Here is a 22221-nt window from a genome sequence, read left to right on the forward strand (position 1 = left end):
CTTAACAACTGCCTTGTTTAGTGCCAGAAATTTTGCAGTCATAAGTCAAGGACTATCTGTAAAATAAATTAGAAAATACCAATTCCAACTCTTCATTCTGAGTAGGAGTCACATTAAAACATTAAAGATAAAAGTCTGTCCAGCCTCTGTTAGGACTGAATTATATGTCGAAATAAAAATACTTATATCACTTTTTCTCACTTAGCAAAAGAAATTTTGGGCTCACTTGTGGCCATAAGTTAAGACCACAATTGAGCCCAAAATTTCTTTTGCTAAGCGAGACAGTGGTTAAGTGAATTTTGTCCCATTTTATCATTTTTCTTGCCCAGTTGTTAAGTGAATCACTTCAATTGTTAAGTAGTGACACTTTTGTTTAGTGGATCTGGCGTCCCCATCGACTTTGCATGTCAGAAGGTTGTAAAAAAGGATCACATGACCCTTGGACACTGCAACCGCCATAAATATGAACCGTTTTCTAAGTGTTCAAATTTTGATCATGTGACCATGAGAATGCTGCAATGGTTCATGTGAAAAACATTCATAAATCACTTTTTTCAGTGCAGTTGTAACTTCGAATCGTCGCTAAATGAACGGTTGTAAGTCGAGGACTACCTGTAATTTAAAGAGACGGTGTCTCCTATCTGGGACAGTTCTCCTCTCCATAGTAAACAGCTTTGGAAAGGATACCCATGGAGGAAGAGGGTACTTTCCTCAACTGAATTGATCCTGGTAATCAGTGGCATAATCAAGGAAGGAGTTCTCCAACAATTTATCGAGCATATTAGTCCTCTTATTAATAACAGTAGCATTTATATTGGAAAGATCCAGTGGGAAATTGTCTCCCACTGAGGCTTAATTAATGCATAAAAAGCCAGAAGCACTAAAGCTGGTTGCAGAGAGAACTGAATCATTTTGCAACTAAAGAAATGTTAATTATCTGCTCATGAAATATTCTCAAAATTTTTTCTCTTTTGAAATAATTTCTTATTATGGACGGATTAAGTCTAGGAGCATTTTTCAAAACATAACAATAGCTTAATAAGCTGGGTTTCTCTTATTGGGTGTGGGAGTAAACTGAGAAAATGAAGATGGTTGGTGGAGCCTAAGAAGTTGGGCTTCCACATAATTTTGGATGCCCGGTGACAATCTAGGCTACTCCCTGCATTTTTCTTTGTAAGATTTTTGAAGTGGTTGATCCCCACCTTCTTCCTAAGATGAGAGAGAGTGACTGGGTGACCAGAGTCATCCAGCTGGCTTTATGTCTAAGGTAGGACAACAACCCGCCATTTCCTGGTTCTTATCATAGAGATTTAAACCACTATGCCAGACTGTCTCTCATAAGGGGATGCTTGCAATTCTTAAAAATATATTACTGAAAAATAAAAATTTGCTTTTTGTCTAATTGCTTTTTCTCTGTTTCTTTGAATTGTAGATACAAGAGGGATCTGAGCACCTCAGAGTAAGTTGCTTTCTTTCTGTCTTTGCTTTTATTTATACTTGAATGTAAAAATCAATCAATCATTTGTCTTGTTCAATTGTCACCATTTCCCTTACAACCTCCAGTGTGTTTGCATTTTCAAAATCTCCTTTCATTCTAGCTAAACTTTGTGAATTTGTGCCTTCTACTATATTTGCTTAATAGGGAGGTAACCAATTTTTTCCCTTAAAGTTAAACCATATGGTCTAGTTTATGATAGTCCACATGGTCTAGTCCATAGAGTCAGTCTAAATTATGGATTTCAAACTCGTAACGTCATGTCGTCACGTGACATATCTAGTGGTGGGATTCAAAACTTTTTACTACTGGTTCTGTGCAGTGGTGGGTTTCAATTTTTTTTAGAACCTCTTCTGTACGTGTGCCCTGCTTTGTGGGAGTGGCTTGCCAGCCATGTGCCTGGGTGGGAGTGGCTTGCCAGCCATGTGTCTGGGTGGGCGTGACCAACTTGTAAAATGTGGTAAAACTCACTTAACAACGCTCTTGCTTAGCAACCAAAATGTTGGCTCAGAAACTCTGGCATTTGAAGCACGCAAGTCTTAAAGCTGTCAAGTTACAAGACCCTTGCACCCCTAAACCTTTAGAAAAAAACCCCAGGGGTGTTCAAACTTGACAGTTCTAAGACTTCTGGGACTTCAACTCCCAGAATTCCTCCTCCAGTCATGTTGGCTCAGGAACTCTGGCATTGAAGTGTGCAAGTGTTAAAGCTGTCAAGTTACAAGACCCTTGAACCCCTAACCCTTTAGAAAAAAAACCACAGGGATATTCAAACTTGACAGCTCTAAGACTTGTGGACTTCAACTCCCAGAATTCCTCCTCTTGTTCTTCATCTTGATGATGTGCAGACGGGCAGGGAGAGGGGAGAGAGCTGGAACCAGTTCTAAATGGCACTGTAGATTTGTGGAACCTGTTCTATAGAACAGGTTAGAACTGGCAGGAACCCACTCCTGTTTCTGTGGCTGTGGCTTGGTGTACATGGCAGGGTAAGGATACTGCAAAATCCCCATTCCCTCCCCACCCCACTAACCTGCTTTCCAGCTCCATTCTCCTATGCAGGGCAACAAAAGAAGACCCAGCTGATCAGCTGGCAGGTTGGGAGGCAGTAATAGACTGACCACACTGATCAGGTGGGAGGCTGGGATGCAGAGAATAGATAGATTGGGTGCCTTAGCCTTAGAGCAAAAATAGGCTGCAGGGGGGACGTGCTGCACTCCTGGTGTCCCATTTTGGACTTAATGGGCCTCCCTGCAGCCTCCTAGGAGCAAAAGCGGGCCACAGGAGGACTCCTGGAAGGGGAGGGGTGGGTAGGAGTGGTGCCAGCCAGAGATGGTATTTGCAGTTTCTCCAAACTGCAAAATTTTCACTACCGGTTTACAAGAACCAGTCTGAACTGGCTGAATATGCATCGGTGATGCGTCTGGCCTGTGGGCTGTGAGTTTGACATCCCTGACTAAACCATTAGCCAGGAGACACACATAGAGACACATAACACAGAGAGAGGAAGGCATCACAGAGTAACTGTGATACCACAATCTACCAAGCTATTCCCATGGCAACACTTCAATAGTTTCAAGCACTTCCTCCACTGCTCTCATAACTGTGGCAAAGTGGGATGGCCTTGCACAGGAATCCCAACCAACATCTTACTTTCTGTGGCAGCCGGTCAATCTTGGGGATTCCTGGAAGAACCATCAGAGTAAACTAACGTGGCACTCAGGAGGGAACCTCTACTAAATAGGAAGGCACGAAGTGAGTTAAGCCACCTTGAAACGTGGGGTCATGTTGAGGAAAGAACAGGCCAAGCCAAGTTTGAGAAGAAAATGGGCACCATAAGTGAAAAACAGATGACTTTTTCTTTGACTAATGCTGAATCTTCAGAAGAAAGCATTCCTGAACCAATATCAGCCAACATCTTTGCACCAAACCTACTTTTAAATAATGACTTTGATGAACCTCAACCCTCTTCTTCAGGCCTGCACATGAAAACCATATCTAGTCACAAGTCAAAAGATAGAAGCAAGCCTTCTTTTCCCTGGAAATTCCTTCTGCCAAAGCGTGGTGTCTCCAAACTCATCTTCCAAGTGGTGGCTTCCACTGAGAAACGCAGTGGTGTCTCCCTGCAAGCCCTCAAGAAGAGTGTTGCAGCCACTGGCTACAGCCTGGAGAAGCGGAAGAACCATTTCAAGAAAGTCTTGAGGGCCTTAGTGGCCAAAGGATTGTTGAGGAAGTTGACTGGGCATGGGCTGACAGGCTCCTATGGGATTAGTAAAATAATGTTGAAAGTACTGAGAATAAGAAAGAGAAAGAGGAGGAGGAGGAGGAGGAGGAGGAAGAGAAAGGCAATAGCTATCCTTAACAAAAAGAAACTTGCCAAGCAAAGGAAGAGGAAGAGGAAGAGGAGAAGGTCAAAGAAAGAAAAGGCCAAGCCTGAACACTCTGATCCACCCAATTGTTGTAGTGAGAAGTCAGTAACGACATGAAGTTTCCATAGCTGAAGCTGTGTGTAAGGAAAAAGAAAATAAAGCACCATAATTCAAATGTCTATTGTCCCTATTATTTGAAAAGGGAAGAGTAATGACAAATAAGGTAACATGGGGCAAACCTATAGAAAACTCTGAATGTGTTCTATCCTTTTATATTATGAACATGTGCTGTTTATAAGTAATGTAGAAATGAAAGACATGCTTAATCCTGTTGGATTGTAAACTTGGAGAAATGTTTAAGAATGGTTTTATTTGCTTGAATGTGTGTGTGTGTGTGTGTGTGTGTGTGTGTGTGTATACAGTATGATAAATTTTCTTTTCTTTATATATTGTATGGTAAATACTAGACATGATAAAGAAAGAAAAAGAAAGAAAGAAAGAAAGGGAGGAAAGAAGGAAGAAAAGGAAGGAAGGATGGATGGATGGAAGGAAGGAGTATATGAGGCTACCCTTAAAGAACATTCAGAAGTTTCAACTGGTGCAGAGTGTGGTGTCATGCACAGTCTTTGGGGCTCCTAGTGCGGCCCATGTTACAGCACTGCTTTGAGAGCTGCACTGGCTGCTAGTTTGCTTGAGGATGCAATTTAAGGTGTTGGTTATTACCAATAAAGCCCTTCATGGCACAGGTCCAGGTTATTTGAGGAACCACCCGACCCTATGGGACAGGCCTGCACCACCCATGCCAGCAGAGAGGAATGCTATGGGTCCTATCAAGAAATTCTGGCTAGCAGGGCCCATGAGAAATGCCTTCTCTGATGTAGCCCCAGCCCTTTGGATCATTTTGCCCCATGAGTTTTGCTCCCACCCTTCTGATTGACTGTAAGAGCCTGAAAACCTGGCCCTGCCAGTGGGCTTGGAGCCTTAATGGAGGAATATCACACTGGAAGTGATTGTTTGACTAATAGTAGTTCCCACCCACCGCCAACCCCCATAAATTATCTTCCTCCCAATCTTTAGTTACCACCTGCGTTTTATTGTAATTTTAATACTTTATATATTTATAGCATATAAAAACTTATACTTTGACCAAATATGTACAGTATTTTGAAATATTTTTTTTAAAGAACTATGCAGATAAATTATGTTTTGGTTGGTATTCCCATCTGAATAGGAAGGCAGCTGTTTTGGAAAGTCTGATGTGGCAGAGCTAATATAAATGATCTACAAAGTAGATCCGGTTTTGCTTCCCAAAGAGTGAGTGTTATTATTTTTCCTTTGGAAGAAGAGTTGTGTAGAAATTGGAAAAGGACAGAAATAATTTTTAATGCAATATTTCAAGACAGGGATATTTTTTATAGTGGTGGTGGGGACTAGCTGGCACATTTGTAAAGTTGACAGTATGCTATGGGACAATTCATATGAAATAATTGCTCTAGGAGAATTAAATTACTATTTGAAAACAGCTGCATTGTGGATGTAACCATTCACAATATTGCCATTTCATGGCATATAAACAAGGTTGTTCCTAATGTAGTTCCCAAGATGGATCCCATTGACTCAGGTTAGTGTTATGCTTTGTGGGAGATATATCAAAATACTTCCAAAGGGAGTATTTGAGTATTGGCAACTATCTTGTGTTTTTATGTACACTCCAAAACCATATATACACACCCCATAACCACATATAACCCACAACCTCCTTCCCATAACTATAATTTGCTTTATTTTTCAAAGAAATCATAGGGACATTGTTGAATTTCAAATACAGTGATTGCTTTATTAGTCAAAAAGCTTCTGATGTCATTGTGAAAGATAGCTCAGGCATGTTGGCTTACACCTTGACCTGGCTTGACAAAGCCTGAACAGAAGACATCTTGCTTCTTTTAGAGGGTTTCTTGGCATTTGCCTTCGCCTGCTTCTTGGCAGTTTCTCGGCCTTTCTTAGACTTCTTTTTATTCTTCGTTGAATGTTTGGTCTTCGGACCTTTTCCTTTCATGATCGATAGATTCTTCTTTCCAATGTCAGGATTGATCTTGAATGAACCGGTTGCTCCAGTGCCCTTTACTTGCCAGAGTTGCCCTTTTGCCACCATATTCTTGATCGATCTCAGGAAATAGTGCTTCTTTTTGGTCACGTCGTAGCCCATGTTTGCCACAATTTTCTTAAGAGCTTGCACGGAAAGACCAGACTTCTTCTGGGAGCCAGAAACAGCATTGTAGATCATTAAGGAAAGACTGGAAGTTGGTGGCTTGGGTCCGATAACTCTTGTTTGAGTGAACTTCCTTCCAATTCTTCTGGAAGACGAGGTGGCTCTTTTCTTGGAACGCTTTCTGCCACCATGCAGCAAAGGATCTGGTGCAGCAGCGGACTCGGAAGGACCCGGAATATCTTGGGAATCTGGACCTTCATCTGCATCTTCAGTTTCTGGAGACTCAGCTATGTCATCAGATGTATCTGGAGCAGGAATCTCAGGAGATGCGCTTGACTCCATCATATTTTTCAAGAAGGGATTTTCTGTCACTTCTCTGTCGGATCAGGGGGATATTTTAGCAGCTTACAGCTCTCTTGCCCTGCTTGAAAGAGAGAGAGAGAAAAAATCAGTTCCTTCCCTCATACTTTTCAGATTTCAGTTGCCTTTCCTACCCTCCTACTGGACTCTATTGTCCACACATGCCTATCACTTCATGGGCATACATTTGCAAATTTCTTAGGTCTGAGGATTCTGTTTTCCCTTCCACAGCTTCACTTTTTCACTCACCCAGTTCTTGCCTTGGTTCTTGAGATTCTAGAACAGATGCTTTTTCTTAAGTGCTTTTCTTTTAAGTTCTATAAGCATATCTAGTACATGTATATATATATATATATATTTTAAAATGGTTGTATATCTTAGAGGATCTCAAACTGATGGTGCTCAACTGCAAGGCAAATAAATCCTATCCATCTCTCACAAGCACTTTTTGAGTGTTTAGCTCTAACTGGTTGTCAAGACAACATAGGTAGGTTCTCTATGATGTCGAGTTTCTGCACTATGATATCATGAGTGCAGGTACATCCTTGAATCCTCCTCTTTAGTTTTTAAGTATTTTTCCTTCAGGATCTTTAAAATAATAATTAAATAAGTGAGTATTTTCCTGACAATATTACCACAGTATCCAATAATTAAAACAGGAAAAAATGTGTATTTTGAAACAGAATCAGGATAGATTGGAGAAAATAGGATGTTTAGAACAGATACCTTTCCTCCCACAGTCTGCTACCCCCTTCTTGCCAACTAGCTGTCCCTGTGAGGAACCAAACACAATTGGGGAAGGTAGTTGGGAAGTCCCATCGCCCCTATATTCTTTCAGAAGCAAACAAAGACACCTCAGTTTGGGGGCTAAATTAAAGGCTTCCATTATCCTGGAGGGAAAATGACATGGTCTCCAAAATAATCCGTGTTACTTTTTTTGAAAGAAGAAAGTAAAAAGAAGGTCAGTTCCAGAACAGCTGATCCATTTGGTCAGAGAGTTGCATTGCTAGACCAGCCCCTGCTGCTTTGCAGTAATAGACCTACGTAACTTGGCTTGTTAAGAATAATGAAAGACCAGTCTTGATGAACTTGGTTAGCTTAATGTTAGATTGGATTTTTGAGCCTTAATATATTGTGCAAACTAAGCCTGTTTTATTAGACTATGGTTCAGTGTTATTAAAGAAAATGGGTTAATTTGGTAACCAAAGTCAAACACAGCTAATGAAATTGGAATAAATTGTTTGAGGAGTGCAGCAGTTTTTGAGTTATTGGAATAGGAGTAAATAGACCTCTATGGCTTGGCTGTATACACTATCCTAGCTTGGCTGCGCTCACTATTGAAATTTAGGGGGAGATTTCCCTATACCTCCATATAGTTCAATTTTGTGCTATTAGGGAAATCTTCATTTGTGTTTTAGCTTCATTTGTTTTCGCCTCTTATTTTTATATATATTATCAAAACAAATCATTTTAATATGACTATTTTTCATTACTTATTGTAGTTTCCAATTTGGACTATAACTACAAATACATCTACAAATTTATATTGATCAAAGTTTCTACTTTAACTCCACAAGGACAAATCCTGTTATTTCTAAAGTACATTAATGGTGACTTTCAAAACAGCAGGCTGAAGTCCTCTATTATTATTATAGACTCTGTAGAGTGTAGTGAGATTAAAAGTTCAATTTATAATTAAATACTTATTGAATAATTTGCTTCTCTTAAAAAAAAGTTCTATTCCTAAGCCAGAACTAGAACTCGTGGTGAGGAGAGCATGGCTTCCATGAAGAGAAAATTTTATGTCAAAGAAGCAAAGACTACCTTACTAGAAGAAGGCAAAGGGAGCTGCCCTAACTTTGACTTTAACATTACATCAAATATTAAACAGCAAGAGAACCTGCTTGTTGAATTAAGCTGCTTGCAAGATTATTTTTGGAATGGACCACCAAAGGAAAGACGTAACTAAGAAATAGCCCACTCAGTAGTATAAAAGAATGCTGAGGAAGCAATAAGACAAGGCTGAAAAACAACAAGAAATTCTACTCCTTCTACCACCTGTAATTCTCACTAAGTTGTAAGTACTCCCTTGCTTAAGAACAAGTGGACCTCCTACCTCAAGAAAGGAAGACTCTGCTTCTTCTCTCAATAGGGTTGAAAAAGAAAGGATCAGCTTCCTCTTTATAAGGCTCCTTGTAGCTCCGCCTTCCACAATTACAAGACACAGGTGAAGTGGGGGGGGGGGGATGTAAAGGAAAAGTCATCCAATCCATCATGCTATACATACTGTTCTAAAGTCACTAGGAGAACTTAGTTTACACACAGGTTCTACAGTTGTAGTTATTTTTACTTCTCCGAATAATATTCAATCCAAACCTGATAAACATATGTACAGTAGTGGCCAAAATCGTGGAAATTTTTTTTTGTGGGTGGAGTGTATTTTTTAGGTTTGATGGCTAATAAATCCACTTTTCGGCGTACCATAACATTATATATCAATGGAAAAATAATTTAATCAAGAATGTAATGCAATATCTTTTATGAAGGATTTGCTATTAGAATAGCAGTTATAAAAAGAAAAGTGAAACCCATAGAAAAAAACAAGATATACAAAAATTATCACCATAGAAAAAATGAGATATACTAAAATTATCACCATGTCAGTTAATACTTAGTTGGGTAACCTTTACCATGAATTATTACCTTACAACGTCTTCCCATGAAGGGAACTAAGTCTTTTAATTCTGGAGCTGAAACCAAGATTGAATGATTGCTTCTGGATTTTATTGTTGACTATATTTGGTTATAATTTTCCATAGCATACAGATAACTAAACCAACTTCATTCTTCATTAAAGTATCTTTCCATTGATTTAAACCTTTATGGTACTACTACAAAATAAAGTGGTATTATTAGCCATCAAACCTCAAAAATACACCCCCCCTCAAAAAAAAAAGGTTTCCACAATTTTGACCACTACTGTAGGTTCTGATAATATCTAGTGAATGGTATTATTTTTATTAACAGACTCTGTAACAACTACTAATGTGGGGTGTGCTAATAAAAATAAACCCACATTGACTTTTAATAAACCCTACATTATAGAGTGTTTCAAAAGAACCAGGTTCTGTTGCCTATCCCTTTCAATGCCTTGCTTGCTAGGGATCTTGTACAATCCTAATCCTAAATTAGGATTGTCATCCCAAACATATAGATGTGGATAAGTATCATTTTTTAACCTAGCTCTTTGGGGTTTAAAAGATTTTGTCTTCTCTTTAATTCCTTTCCAGAATTTTTAGACACCTCAATTCACCCCCCCCCCCCCCCATATTCAGCTACATTCTCCACATTTGTTTATGCATGCAGCTTTCTGCAAAGAGCAGAGGAAAATTATCACAGAAACCACTATTCTGGTACAGTGAGAATGCAATTACTCTTTCCTCTCTCATAGTGACTCATGATGCTCAACTAAAAGATCTCCAGAATGGTCTCCAGATTTTAGACCAACAAACCTCAACATTGATATCTCTTATCCCTTGGCTGGACTTAAGTGAGAACAGCCTGGACAAGAGATAATCCCCTACCCTAACCACTTACAGTCAGGTAGGTTATGTAGGAAAATTAGGTAGGTTACAGTTAGGTTAGATAGAGAGCCCTAACACGTTCCATGTGCCTTCAGTGTTTAGTCATGCTAGGCAGATGACCTCGAAGACATCTTCGGACAGTGCCTGTTCTTTGGAGATGAGCACTGCTCCCTATAGTCGGGAATGACTAGCACATATGTGTGAGGGGAACCTTTACCGTTACCTAACCGCTTAAGGCAACTCCATGAGAGGAAAACTATTCTAGTGAATTTACAATTTTACATCTACATCATTACCCAGCCAGGAATATACTCTCCAAAGGCAGAATTTCTTGCGCCTCCAATGCAAACCTAGATAAGGATTTTGATACACAAATGAAGTTGCTGGATAATGATGAATCATCATCTCACCTATTTGGAGGAAAGCTACTAGCTCCATTCCTAGATCATGGCTTAGATTCTATTTAATACAAGAAAAGGATGTTAATGGCTTAGTCCCTCCTAATCAAGCTTGTATAAGCCCATTATCACTGTCAAGATTGGACAAAGCTACCAGCCACGAAAATATGAGGAAGGGACCATTTAACATTCAGAATCTGCTTTTATATGATTTAGAAGAGAGGAAACATTGAACCTCAAGGGATGCAACTACAAGGAGGGAGCAGGTTTCTGTTCCCCAAACAGAATATATCATATCAGAAAGGTGGTTGTCAGGCTTGCTTTCAGGGCCATATAGAGGACTGACATGAGAGCCAATAGAACCAAGTCACTCTGATTAGTTGGAGTGGGACTAACTGGCTGTCCAAATGCAGAAATGCTACCTTCACGAGCTTTATAACTACATTTTATGTCATCTTGCCACAAGAAACCTGGTTCCAACAGCCCTGACATTAAAGGGATATATAGCTTACTCTCTTAAATGTGTAGCAAGGTAAGGTAGAGACAAGCCTAAAGGGAATTCTAGGTATATTGTTAACCAGCAGCATGAATATAACAACTCAGGAACCTATGTCATTTGAATACTATGCTATGTCAGTAGAGATTCAATTAGGATCCTGCACTCTGGTAATAGTCAAGGTATATTTCCCACCTTTAAGAAGAAAATAGGCAGTCAGCAGCTTGTGGAATGTTACTTGAACAATGTATTTAATGCATTCCTATTGTGTATATATTGATAGGGGGAGATTTGGATTCTAGACTTGGACTTGACGATGAAACTCTGTATATGCACAATATAATCCTCATCAACTTAGTTTAGAATTTGACTTTCTCCCTACGTGCATGGAAAATAAAGGATCCGAAAGCAAACTTTGCAGGCTTATGCCTGGCCCAAAGAACTAACAGGCTGAATCTTTCCATCTTAAATGGCAGAGCTTAGGCATTGGAATGGATCCGAGAGTAACCATATAACCGAGTAACCATATAACCGAGTAACCGAGAGTAGCCCTTGTGATCTCTAGGCTGGAATACTGCAATGGGCTCTACATGGGGTTGCCCTTGAAGTGCATCCGGTGACTGCAGTTAGTCCAGAATGCAGCCGCGCGAGTGATAGTGGGCGCACCGCGGTTCGCCCACGTTACACCCATCCTCCGCGAGCTGCACTGGCTACCTGTCGGTCTCCGGGTGCGCTTCAGGGTACTGATGACCACCTTTAAAGCACTCCATGGTAGTGGATCTGGGTACTTGAGAGACCGCCTTCTGCCGATTACCTCCCTCCGACCGATTAGATCGCACAGACTGGGCCTCCTCCGAATCCCATCCACCAGTCAATGTCGACTGGCGACTACACGGAGGAGAGCCTTTTCTGTTGCAGCTCCGACCCTGTGGAACGATCTCCCTGTCGAGATCCGCACCCTCACCACCATCCAGACCTTTCGCGCAGCCCTCAAGATCTGGCTCTCCCATCAGGCCTGGGGATAGGTTCCCAATTTACCCGCCCGAGTGTTGACTGTTGAATGAAAGTTGTGTTTTATTATTTTTCTTTTGTTCACATTTTGTTTGTCTTTTGATATTGCACCCCCTTCCCTGTGATTGTAAGTCGCCCTGAGTCCCCTCAGGAAAAAGGGCGGCCTATAAATCTTAATAAAATGAAATAAAATGAAAATGAAATATAAACTATGATTCTTTTAAAGTTTGACAAACCTCCCCCCCCCCACCAAAGTTGATTGTGATCATTTCCCATTTATTCAATGCTTGAGAGGTCCTTGGTGCTCTCTAAACTTGATTGTTTCAGTACTAGGTGACATCATCAGTGCTGGTAAGAAGTGGGGTTTGTTCTCAGTTTATATTCTAATAATTTTCCTTGTGTATGTTGGTAGGAATGGTCTCAGAGTTTCTTTGGTTGGGCATTTTACTGTCAGCTTGCTTGGCAATTCCTTGATTGGGATATAGTTTAGTTCTTGATTGTTGGTCTAATGTTAATCTTGGAGTTCATCTAAGCTCATCTGGGTGTTAATTGTTAATGGGGAGATATCTTGGTCTTTTTTTTACTCCCTTTTTGGTTTGCTGGTTGTCTTTTTTCATAGTATATAGATTTTGTTAATGTCTATGTGTGTATTGAGATTAATTTGTCAGAGTGCCAGGCTTCTAGAAATTCCCTAGTGTTTTTGGATTTGGCTTGGTCTATGATGGTCACAGTTTCCACTTTGAAACAATGGTTAAATCTGTCCATATGTTGTGAAGTTAAAGGGTTTTAACATGTCTTCTGACTGCTGTTTGGTGTTCATGGATGTGTTCTGCCAATCTTCTGCTTATTTGCCCTCGGAAGTGGCTTTTGCAGTTGTTACACTCTATGTTGTAGATGATTCCTGTTTTGTCTTCTGAGACTGCTGGGTCTTTTGATTTATTTAGAATATTTTGAAGGCCTTTAGTTGGCTTGCATGCTATACTGATTCCATGGGATTCTAATCCATAAAAAGAATAACACTGCCATGCATAAAGCATTTCAGAAGCCACCTATAGACTTCTACAACTGCATGGAATCAGAGTAGCACACAAACAAACTCAAGCCCTTCAAAACATTCTAAGTACATCAAAAGACTCAGCAGCCCCAGATCAAACTAACAATCAGCATCCAGATGAGTATAGATGAACTCCAAGATTAACATTAGACCAAGCAAGCCTGCAGTAAAATGTCCAACCAAAGAAACTCCAAGACTGTCCCCACCAACACAGACAAGGAAAACTATTAGAATATAAACTGAGAACAAACCCCACTTCTTACTAGCACTGATGATGTCACCTAGTTTGGGTACTGAAATGTCTGTGAGAAAACAACCAACTTCAGAGAGCAAGCATAGAATAAGTGGGAAATGACCACTATCAACTTTGGGATGAGGAAAAAACTTTAAAATAGAGCCCAGAAGCTAAAAATTTCCAAATACAATTGCATAGTTTATAAAGCTATTCTTGGACCCATTCCAATACATAAGCTCTACAAGTTGGCCTGATTTAAGGGACCCATTTAAGATGCTATTCTTTTATTATACAAGTAGAAATCAATATATACCTGCAGCCATCAAATGTGGGTAGTACTATTCAGCTTCCCATGATGGGTAGTCAGATATGTATCCTGGCACCAGTCACACACCTTGATACGCTCCACCAGAGGAGGTCCTTTGTCTTAGTCCAATGCAATATATTACCTACAGTACTATCTGGAAGATACAAAAAGATAGCATTACTCTTTATGAGGGAGGGAAAGACGGATTCACTTAACAATATTAATTTATGTTACTAACTTAACGACTGTAGCGATTCACATAACTGTGGGAAAAAGGTCATAAAATGTGGCAAAACTCACTTAACAACTATCTTGCTTAGCAAAATTAATTTTGGGCTCCATTGTAGTATTAAATCGAGGATTACCTATAATACTAATTTCCAGGTATACAAAACTAGACAGGGAATAATTAAGAGCATTTGAACTTGTTTGAGTAGGGAGCAGTTTTGCTTCCCTATGATCCACTGGTCTTTTTCTTTTTTTAACGCCATGGTCTGTATTGTATCTTCCTCAGATTTGTCTGGAGCTCTATAATTCTACATTTTAGGTTAGTTTTAACTAATAAGAATGAAGCATGTTTTTCTGTGTATGGTTCGTTTAGTTTTGGATGTCCTGGTTAATTTGAAAACTATTTTTTTCTTTTCTTTCTTTCTTGCTGGTTAATGACCGTGATGCAGTTATTTGATTTGATTTAGTTCCATTTATTTCTTCTCCTGCAGCATCCAAATGGTGCATCATCACACAATCCATGACAATACAGAGGAACTGAGGGAGATGGCTGGTACTCGGGATGTGCCCCGTCCCCTCTCTACTTTGCCCATGTTTAATATCCGCACAGGCGAGAAAACAAATCCCATGCAAAATAACCGCTATGACAGTGCCCAGGTGCCTCTCATCTTGGCTCAACAATGAATAAATGATCAGGTTTGTATCATCTCTTTGAATCTGCCTGCCCATAACTCCAGCCATTTGAGTGGACAGAAGGGGTACAGGTGTGATTCTAGGCAAAGAAACCAGATAGCATAATGCAAAATCTATATGTAGCAATTCTATCACTCTCCCCTTCCCCTAGATAAAAAAAAGAGGAAACTTAGTATTATCAAGTTGCATTTTAAACTATGGGTTGTTATTGTTTTTTCTCAACAGGCCATTTTCACTGAGAAGGGTTTTTCCATTAAAGATGTTTCTCGGGATTGAGACAACTGTTGACAAACCTTGGCATGAGAGATCTGAGTTTATTGCAGTGTTTTATGTTGATAATAGTGAAGCTCGGAAATGAATGACGTGTGTTTGTTCGGTAATCCTTGGTCTAAGTTTGTAGGGTGGGTTTTGAGTCCTTTTGTTTCTACATATTCAATGGATGGGATATATTTAAGGTTAGTACAATAATCCTCTGTGTTGGAGATGCCCAGCCTTCCACACAACTATATTTTCTGAACTTCTTGCCAAAAGCAATCAGAGTTAATATGTGTTTGATATGATACAGAATACACAATTTTCCTCTCCTCTTGTAACTTGGCATGATAAACGATAAACTCTTTTTCCTGTATTTTGCTTTCCTCAGTGAATAAATTGGCAAAACCTGGGTTTCTTTATAAATAATATTTATATTCACACATACATAACCATCACATTATACCGTTTTGAATAAACAGCAGTGTACAAAATACAGAAAACAAGAAGTACCATGCAAAAAAAAAAAGACATGAGACAAGAAAAGAGAGAACTAAATTTAATGGAAATAAGGATTCATTGTAACTCTTTTTTTCCTATCCTTGGGAACTATTTTTACAAATTGTAAATCACTTTGAGATCTTTTAGTTGGGATTAGTATAAAATGATTTAAATAAAAAAAAAATCCATGCATATTATCCTTACTTCCACCATGACATCATACTGATTCATGTACTATCTTTTGTTCTTGAATCTTCTTTCCTTTCTCTTTTCAGGAGTCTAATAGCAATAGCAATAGCACTTAGATTTATACACCACTTCACAGTGCTTTACAGCCCTCTCTAAGTGATTTACAGAATCAGCATATAAGCCCTCAACAATCTGGGTCCTCATTTATAGACTTCGGAAGGATGGGAGGCTTAGTCAATGTTGAGTCTGGTGGGATTTGAACTGCCAAATTGCAGGCAGCTAGTAGTCAGCAGAAGTAGCCTGCAGTACTGCACTCTTAACTGCTGTGCCACTGTGGCGGCTAATCAAGTCTTATTAAGCCACTTGTAATTATTCTACTGTCTCTCACTCCATTCACTCATTTCTTTTGCATCTTATTCTTTCTCTCTGCATAAGCAAATCACCCCATATTGATACTATTAGTTTCATAGTGATATCTCATTTTTATATGTAATTCATGATTGCTCATCATATAGTTATCCTTGACCCTACCTCTTTTTGTTTCACAGTGTGTATTTCTTAGGTAACCCTTTCCCGAGATACCAAATTTAGCTTCCATATAACAAAGTGAGCAGAAGCATGCTCTTATATGTAGTAATCTTTGCTATTTTCAGCAAATGTTGATGTTATATACTACTCGTTCCTTTTCTATGAGCCATGATATGTTTGGAAGATATATTGAAATATTATTTCACCTGAAGGGAAAATATTATACAGAAGTTTACTAAAGTTTGCTCTGTACACCTAAGCAAGAAATACAGTAGTCAAGATAACAGCTGCACTTCAGTCTTCAAAGGCTCAGCTTAATGGGTATACGTTCCCGTAGCTCATTTCAGACCTTTAGACATACTGTAGGTTTGTTATTTATGCTTACTGGTTACTATCAAGGACATCATTGGAGCAACATGCTTTCTGAATGTTCAGAACAATTGCTTTCTCACTGCAAAAATGAGTACTGGGAAGTCTTCAATTTACAACCTTTCATTTAGTCACTGTTCGAAGTCACAGCTCCACTGAAAAAAATGACTTAGAAATGGTTCCCATAGTTATGATCACCACATGGCGATCGCTTGATTCACTTAACTGCAGTGATTTGCTTAACAAGGCAAAAAAAGTCGTAAAGTTAATAACTATCTTTCTTAGCAACAGAAATTCTGGTTCCAATTGTGGTCATACCAAGTTGTTAAGTTAGTGACATGGTGTTAAGTGAATTTCATTTCATTTTTTTTCATTTTATTAGGATTTATAGGCCGCCCTTTTCCCTGAGGGGACTCAGGGCGGCTTACAATCATTAGGGAGGGGGTGCAGTTCAAAAATAAACAATATGTGAACAAAGTAAAATAATAAAAACGCAACATGCATTCAACACTCATCACTCGGGTGGGGCAAATGAGAAGCTTATCCCCAGGCCTGTTGGGATAGCCAGGTCTTGAGGGCTGTGCGGAAGGCCTGGATGGTGGTGAGGGTGTGTATCTCGACGGGGAGGTCGTTCCACAGGGTCGGAGCTGCAACAGAAAAGGCTCTCCTCCATGTAGTCGCCAGTCGGCATTGACTGGCGGATGGGATTCGGAGGAGGCCCAGTCTGTGCGATCTTATCGGTCGGAGGGAGGTAATCGGCAGAAGGCGATCTCTCAAGTACTCAGATCCACTACCATGAAGGGCTTTAAAGGTGGTCAACAACACCCTGAAGCGCACCCAGAGATCAACAGGTAGCCAGTGCAGCTCGCGGAGGATGGGTGTTATGTGGGCGAACCGCGGTGCGCCCACTATCACTCGCGCGGCCGCATTCTGAACTAACTGCAGTCGCCGGATGCACCTCAGGGGGAATCTGGCTTCCCCATTGACTTTGCTTGTCAGGAGCTCACAAAAGGTGATCACATACACACATCATAAATAAATTTGAGCTGCTGCAGATGTTCTTCCAGTCTGAGTGTTCTTCACTTATCCAGCTGTTCAGTGGGAAGTGGGAGACAAAATAGAATGGTTCCATGGGTAGATGTGATATTTCAGCAGCATTTAGCATTTGTATTTATATCATTGTTAAATTATTAAATGTCCCTTTCCACATTCAGTAAAAAGTTTGATGTCTGGCATTATTTGGATTAATTGCCCTTGGGAAGAAAGCATTGAATTCTTAACCCATTTTGTATATATAAAACAGCTTGAGAATCCAATTTTATTTACCGTATTTTTTGGAGCATAAGACACACCTTTTTCCCCTCAAAAGAGAGGCTGAAAATTTGGGTGCATCTTTTTTTTTTTTTTTGACAAACAACAGACCCATTTTTGTGAAAAACGAGCCGTTTTTTGCTCATCACCCCCCCCCAGGAGCACTCTACGAGCCTCCTAAGGGCTAGTCATGCCCTTTTTTTGAAAAAAAGGAGGGGCTATTTTCATGAAAAACAGGCCGTTTTTTGCTCATTTTTGCCTTTTCCCCTCCAGAGCACTCTATAAGCCTCCTAAGGGCTATTTTTTTTGGTGGGGGGAGAGCCAATTTTTGCAAAAAACAGGCCATTTTTGATAGGTTTGCAGACTGCAAAAACTTTTTATTTTTAATTTTTCTCTTCAAAACCTTGCTGTGTCTTATACTCCGGTGCGTCTTATTCTCTGAAAAATATGGTATATCAACATTACTAGTAGCCTATCCAATAGTATATTCATGCAGATTTCTAACTAGTTCCTCTTGTGCACATGTATGACTTAAAAATAATTTGTGCAACATAGTCTTCTTATGTATTGTAGTTAGATTCATGGAATGAGACAAATTATATAAGCCAGTCGCAATGATCAAAACATATTAGACGAGCTGGTTGGAAATATTTGGACAAATAAAATTAAAAGACAGTGACTTCATCATCATTCTCACTATCATCCTGCCCTTTGTCAGAATTCTTCCCCTGCTAGGATGTATTTTCTAAACATCTGTTCTCCTAATGTTACTAGTGATTAATAAGATTAAAAAATGCAAAAAAATCAGTGCCTTTGAAGTTGCATCACCAATACAGCACACCTTCAAGTCTTTGCATGCACTTTTGATCTTAATGGAACTGAGCTGCATCTTAATTTCTTTAAGAGGATCGACACTTTTGATCTTAATCGCCACTTAGAACATGTTGCAAGAAAAAACCCCAAAATGAAAGCAAAGGGAATCAATGCTACAATATTTCAGGTAGTCCTCGACTTACAACAGTTCACTTAGTGACTGTTTGAGGTTACAACGCAAGTAGGTAAATAGGCACTGAAAAAAGTGACTTATGACCATTTCCCACACTTATGACCATTGCAGCATCTCCATGGTCATGGAATTTACATTCGGATGCTTGACAACTGAATCACAGTTATTGGCGGTTGCAGTCTCCCGGGTCCGGGGATCACCTTTTACAACCTTCTGATAAGCAAAGTCAATGAGGAAATTTGTGTTTCCCCAAAACAAGTCCTACCTAAAAATAAGCCCTAGCTTGATTTTTACAAGGTTGCTCAATATAAACCTTACCTCCAAAATAAGCCCCAGTTAAGATCCTGCCCACTCTGTTGCACCTGGTTGCACAGGGTGGGGCGAGGCACATGGGTAAAAGCAAGTTAGGGTGGGGATGCGGGTGGTGGAGCTGCTTACCTTAGGAGATTTGCAGCCAGGCCTCGCACACCTCGACACCTGCCTCACCTGCCTCACCTTGCCGTCCCACTTCTGTGATTGCTTGCCACTGTTTGCACATGTCGCCGCTGGGCTCTGTTTCGCTGTCAGAGGCCCCCAGGAAAGGGTTCTGCAGCCAATAAACAAGCTCCAGATTCATGTGCACAGTGCCCCCAGACCTCCGTTTTGCCTTCATAGGCGCCATCAGAGTTCATTTCTTGGCTTCAGAGGCTGAGATATTGTTGGAATATGTTTGCACCATGGATAGATACAAATAAGGTTTGAAAGGAGAGAAAAAGGAGAGAAAAAGAATTATGGAGAGAAGTTACATAATTTAACTGAAGCATGTGCTGGTCTCCAGAAAGATGGTGGGGGTACAATGGCTCAGTGGTTAAAGATGCTGAACCTATCAGCTGGTGAGAGCCCAGGTTTGAGGCCCAGGTTCAGTGTAACAGGGTGACATGCTCCATACTACATGCTCCAGTTCCTGCCTACCTAACTGTTTGAAAGCATGCAAATGCAAGTAGGTAAATAGGTACCACTATGATGGGAAGGTAACAGTGTTCCATGCACCTTGGCATATAGTCATACTGACAAAATGACCACATAAATTGTCTTTGGGCAATGCTGGCTCTCTCAGCCAAGAAATGGAAATGAGCATCGTGTCCTAGAGTCAGACACAATTGAATGGAAACCTTTACCTTTTAAGAAAGATGATGATATAATAAAAAGCATCCCGCCAATGGCACTTCTCCAAAGACATTGTTCTGACCTCTTCTTTATTCTCTTGCATTTTCATGCTATTGCTTGAATGTCTTTGGACCCTGTTCCCTGAAGATTTGAAGTAAAATTGGCCAACTGAGTAGCAGAAAAATGGGTTCAACAGCCCACATCTTGTCTTTTGCCATCTTTGTTTCCTTGCTGTGTTTTATTTTGCAATAAATGAAGTGGGGGCGAGGTATGGCAGGGCAAGGGGGAGGGGGAGGAGAGATAACTGTAGGGGGAAGGAGCCAGGGGTGGGTTCCTGCCAGTTCTAACCTCTTCTATAGAAGAGGTTCCAGAAATCTACAGTGCTGTTTAGAACCGGTTCCAGCTCCCCCCCCCCCACCTGTCCGCATATCATCAAGATGAAGAACGAGAAGAGGAATTCTGGGAGTTGAAGTCCACAAGTCTTAAAGCTGTCAAGTTTCAACACCCCTGGGTTTTTTTTCTAAAGGGTTAGGGGTGCAAAGGTCTTGTAACTTGGCAGCTTTAAGACTTGCGTGCTTCAAATGCCAGAGTTTCTGAGCCAACATTTTGGTTGCTAAGCAAGAGTGTTGTTAAGTGAGTTTCACCACATTTTACAAGTTGGCCATGCCAACCCAGTCACATGGCTGGCAAGCCACTCCCATGTGGTCACATGGCTGGCAAACCACACCCACAAAGCAAGCCACACCTACAGAAGAGGTTCTAAAAAATTTTGAAACCCACCACTGGAAGGAGTCATCAATTCCTAAGGAGAAAAAAAACCCAAAACATTATAATTCCTGGACTTTAGATGGAGGAGGAAAATTTCACAAGCCAGGAAACGTGAAGCTGAGAGTTTCTGCGAAAGGAAAGCTGAGCACCTGGATCTCCAGAAGAATGGCCTTGGCAACCTTTCCTCTGGAGCAGGAGCTGACATGAATGTGAATTGGCCCAGGCAGTATCACTGGGATAAAGGAAGACTTTGGAAGAAGACTAAGTGTAAGTACTTCATGCTCTACCAGTTAGAATCTTATTGAAATTCCCTTCTTTTAAAAAGTATCCATCACATTGAAATAATGTCTGGAAAAACTGAAGAAGAAAAAAATATCAACATAGCATCATTGGAAGATTTTCAGCCACCAAACCAAACAGTGATGGAGTTTGTTAAAATACTCTCAATCGTGCTTCTATAAAAAGTTGCCAGGGCAGAAGGAGAAAGACGTTCTCTCCTCACCCAACGCAGTAAATGCAGACACTGGTTTGCATGCTTCACTAAGGATGACATGTGGAGAGACCAGTTTAAATTGTTAGTTATCTGCACTCCCAGATATGTAATACTGTTAATCACCTCTACGGTTTCATCCTTGATATTGAGTGGAGTATGATTATGCTGGCTCGCTCTAAGATCTACAATGACCTCCTTTGTTTTATTAACATTTAGAATCAGGTTAGGGTTAGACAGTCCTGTGGGGAACCCGTACTCAAAGAAATGGAGTTGGAAACTTTTCTTCCAGCTCACAAAAACTGGGGCCTATCAATAAAGAGGCCAAGTTTGTTCACCAAATGCTGAGGAATTATTGTGTTGAACATCAAACTAAACCATCAGCATTCACACATGAGTATTCTTCTCCTCCAGGTGTGCCAAGCCAAGATGAAGCACACAGGAAAGTGCACCTATAGAACAGTTCTTCCAATAGGCAAACTGCAATGAGTCAAGTGCACAGGGAAGGTATGAAACCATATAGTTCTTTACCAGTTTCTCAAAACACTTCATCCTAATGGAAGTGAGTACAACTGGATGGTAATCATTGAGGCACATGATAATAGTTTTTTGGGGCACTAGTGTTGTGGCCTCCCACCTGTGCAGAGTTGGCTGCTGCAGACTCAGATGATGAGAAGTTTGGGGAGGAACTTGAGTGAGTTCTGGAGTCTGGGGAAGACTCTGATGGATGTCCTGCATCAAAGAGGTAGAGCCAGGGCCGTCCGACATTTCCCAGCCACCGTAGAGGCAGCTGCCTTTGGAGCAGAGGTGGTATTCAGCCGGTTCTGACTGGTTCCGGCGAACTGGTAGCAGAAATTTTGAGTAGTTAGGAGAACCGGCAAATACTCCCTCTGGCTGGCAGGATGAGACATCAAATGGCAATAGAAGGGACAAGATGAAGTTTTGCTCGATATATCACTATGAAATGGCTTGAACCAAAGACTGAGAAGCCTTGAAGAAAGAGGGATGTTGGCAGCATCAAAGGGAAAAGCTATTGAAACACTCATTTTAGGCCTTGCATTTGAGCCTTGATCTAAATGCAGAACCCTCTCTATTTATTGTGTGTGGTATGTGTTATAAGCTCAATATTCATGAGTTTTGGAGGCCAACTGTGCATTTCTCTATCCGGCTTCTTTTGGTAGGGCAAAATATTTGCTATGCGTGATGTCTCCAGCTTCTGTTTATAAAG

General features: G+C 40.4%; 2 protein-coding genes across 2 annotated transcripts in view; both read left to right on the forward strand.

Annotated features, from left to right (window-relative positions):
• The window catches only part of SGCA (sarcoglycan alpha), a 32817-nt gene extending 17810 nt beyond the window's left edge, over positions 1-15007 (forward strand). Inside the window, exons 8-10 of the mRNA XM_032235943.1 lie at positions 1433-1459; positions 14232-14436; positions 14659-15007. Of these exons, the coding sequence (XP_032091834.1) occupies positions 1433-1459; positions 14232-14424 (220 nt within the window). The 3' untranslated portion in view covers positions 14425-14436; positions 14659-15007. The remainder of the gene's footprint in view (positions 1-1432; positions 1460-14231; positions 14437-14658) is intronic.
• On the forward strand, positions 3166-3990 carry LOC116522384 (spermatid-specific linker histone H1-like protein). Its single transcript, XM_032237279.1, is given in 1 exon segment — positions 3166-3990. A coding segment is annotated over 1 exon segment (675 nt). The 5' UTR covers positions 3166-3315.
• Positions 15008-22221: the final 7214 nt, after the last annotated feature.

The sequence above is a fragment of the Thamnophis elegans genome, chromosome Z (genome assembly GCF_009769535.1).
Source record: "Thamnophis elegans isolate rThaEle1 chromosome Z, rThaEle1.pri, whole genome shotgun sequence".
Classification (NCBI taxonomy): domain Eukaryota; kingdom Metazoa; phylum Chordata; class Lepidosauria; order Squamata; family Colubridae; genus Thamnophis; species Thamnophis elegans.